This window comes from Anarrhichthys ocellatus, unplaced genomic scaffold (assembly GCF_004355925.1).
Source record: "Anarrhichthys ocellatus isolate YVR2014 unplaced genomic scaffold, GSC_Weel_1.0 scaffold6998, whole genome shotgun sequence".
NCBI lineage: Eukaryota > Metazoa > Chordata > Actinopteri > Perciformes > Anarhichadidae > Anarrhichthys > Anarrhichthys ocellatus.
The window spans coordinates 1-2,537 of record NW_022286972.1 but is presented as its reverse complement, the minus strand read 5'-3'; the positions used below and the strand labels follow the sequence as shown (position 1 = coordinate 2,537).

Below are 2,537 nucleotides of genomic sequence, written 5' to 3'. Positions count from 1 at the left end.
CCACTACAGTCCACTACAGTCCACTACCATCCACTACAGTCCACTACCGTCCACTACCGTCCACTACCATCCACTACAGGCCACTACCATCTACTACCGTCCACTACAGTCCACCACAGTCCACTACAGGCCACTACCATCTACTACAGTCCACTACCATCTACTACAGTCCACTACCATCCACTAGAGTCCACTACCATCTACTACCATACACTACAGTCCACTACCATCCACTACAGTCCACTACCGTCCACTACCATCCACTACAGTCCACTACCGTCCAATACCATCCACTACAGGCCACTACCATCCACTACAGGCCACCACAGTCCACCACAGTCCACTACAGGCCACTACCATCCACTACCGTCCACTACCGTCCACTACCGTCCAATACCATCCACTACAGGCCACTACCATCCACCACAGTCCACCACAGTCCACCACCATCCACTACAGGCCACTACCATCCACTACCGTCCACTACACTCCACTACCGTCCACTACCGTCCACTACCATCCACTACCGTCCACTACAGGCCACTACCGTCCACTACCATCCACCACAGTCCACTACAGTCCACTACCATCCATTACCATCCACTACAGGCCACTACCATCCACTACCGTCCACTACCATCCACTACAGTCCACCACAGTCCACTACAGGCCACTACCATCCACTACAGTCCACCACAGTCCACTACCGTCCACTACCATCCACTACAGTCCACTACAGGCCACTACCATCCACTACCATCCACTACAGTCCACTACAGGCCACTACCGTCCACTACCATCCACTACAGTCCACCACAGTCCACTACAGGCCACTACCATCCACTACAGTCCACCACAGTCGTTGTTCACTCCTGTCTCTACTCGTTAACACCTTATTATTTTGCCTCTTGTTCCAGTTCGGTTGCAGCTCTGACGGAGTGCATGAGCAATAAATCTCTGGCTAAGTTCTTTCGGGAGCGGCAGGCGTCGTTGAAGCGTTCGCTGCCTCTCGGCTCATACCTGCTGAAACCTGTTCAGAGGATCCTCAAATACCACCTGCTGCTCCAGGTACGACATCAACACAGCTGTTATTATCATCCAGTATCATCATGATGATGACGGTGATGATGATGATGATGATGATGACGGTGATGATGATGATGATGGTGACGGTGATGATAATGATGATGGTGATGATGATGTTTCCTGCAGGAGATAGCGAAGCACTTTGACCCTCAGGAGGCGGGCTATGAGGTGGTGGAGGAGGCCATCTACACCATGACGGGCGTGGCTTGGTACATCAACGACATGAAGAGGAAACACGAACACGCCGTCAGACTGCAGGTCAGCCACAGTACTCTCTGCTCACATAGTACTTCACAAAGTACACGTTTGAGGTACTTGTACTTGAGCCAACATGGAACTGTGTTTTTCTTCAGGAGGTTCAGTCTCTGCTGCTGAACTGGAAAGGTTCGGACCTCACCACCTACGGAGAACTGGTTCTGGAGGGAACCTTCAAAGTTCACCGTGCCAAAAATGAGAGAACGCTGTTCCTGTTCGACCGCATGCTGCTGATCACAAAACGCCGCGGAGAACATTACATCTACAAGACGTACATCTCTGTGAGGAACGCTTCACCCACCACATGACCACTTATCAAGTCAAGACATGGAGGAAAGTCTCCATGAGTTTATAACATATATATATATATATATATATATTTTCAAATAAGCAAGATATAGCATTCTAATATTCAGGTAACGGTGATGGAGGTTGCTGATGTCCACCAACAACCTGAATGTAATAATTATTATACATGTTTTACACAACACGCGGAAGAAAATGGACAATCGATTATATAGTTATATATGATAATTCAATAGACATCAGATACTTAAAACAGATGATATAAATCAAAGTAACGTAGTTTGACTCATCAAGACAAAGATTTTCAAACACTGCAGAAGTAAAACCAGACAAGAAACCAGATGTTTGTTTGTTTGTTAATGTCTCTGTGTGGTTTCAGTGCTCCACTCTGATGCTGATTGAAAGCGCCAAAGACTCTCTGAGCTTCAGTGTGACTCATTACAAACATCCCAAACAGCCTCACACAGTTCAGGTGAGATCATCTGCACCTGTTCACCTGCTCACCTGCTCACGTTTTCTTCTGGAACCCCATCATTTTATTATTTGTAGTTTTTCTAAATGTGCTTATTCTTTAATCTGTATACGTGTGCTCGTAGACATGGGCTGAATATGTACATGTATGTAAATACACTGTATTTATTTTGATATATATAAAATCCTTCATGTTGAGTTGATCCTTCAGTGTCTCTAGAAACTGAAATCAAAAGCAGAATGTTTGCTTCATGTTTCCAGGCGAAGACGGTGGAGGAGAAGAAGCTGTGGGCTCATCACATCAAACGCATCATTCTGGAGAACCACCAGGCCATCATCCCACAGAAGGTCAGACACCACCAACACCAGTATACACTCCAGTACACGCACCAGTATACACTCCAGTACACGCACCAGTA

At 46.8% G+C, this 2,537-nt stretch overlaps 1 protein-coding gene across 1 annotated transcript; it reads left to right on the top strand.

Moving 5' to 3' along the window:
• Positions 1–845: 845 nt before the first annotated feature.
• On the top strand, positions 846–2,522 carry LOC116380381 (pleckstrin homology domain-containing family G member 3-like; the record flags this gene model as incomplete). The annotated part of the gene is made up of 5 exons (XM_031842307.1): positions 846–1,068; positions 1,213–1,344; positions 1,440–1,622; positions 2,027–2,119; positions 2,380–2,522. Coding segments are annotated over exons 1-5 (677 nt in total), but the record flags the coding sequence as incomplete, so codon positions are not given.
• Between the last annotated feature and the right edge of the window lie 15 nt (positions 2,523–2,537).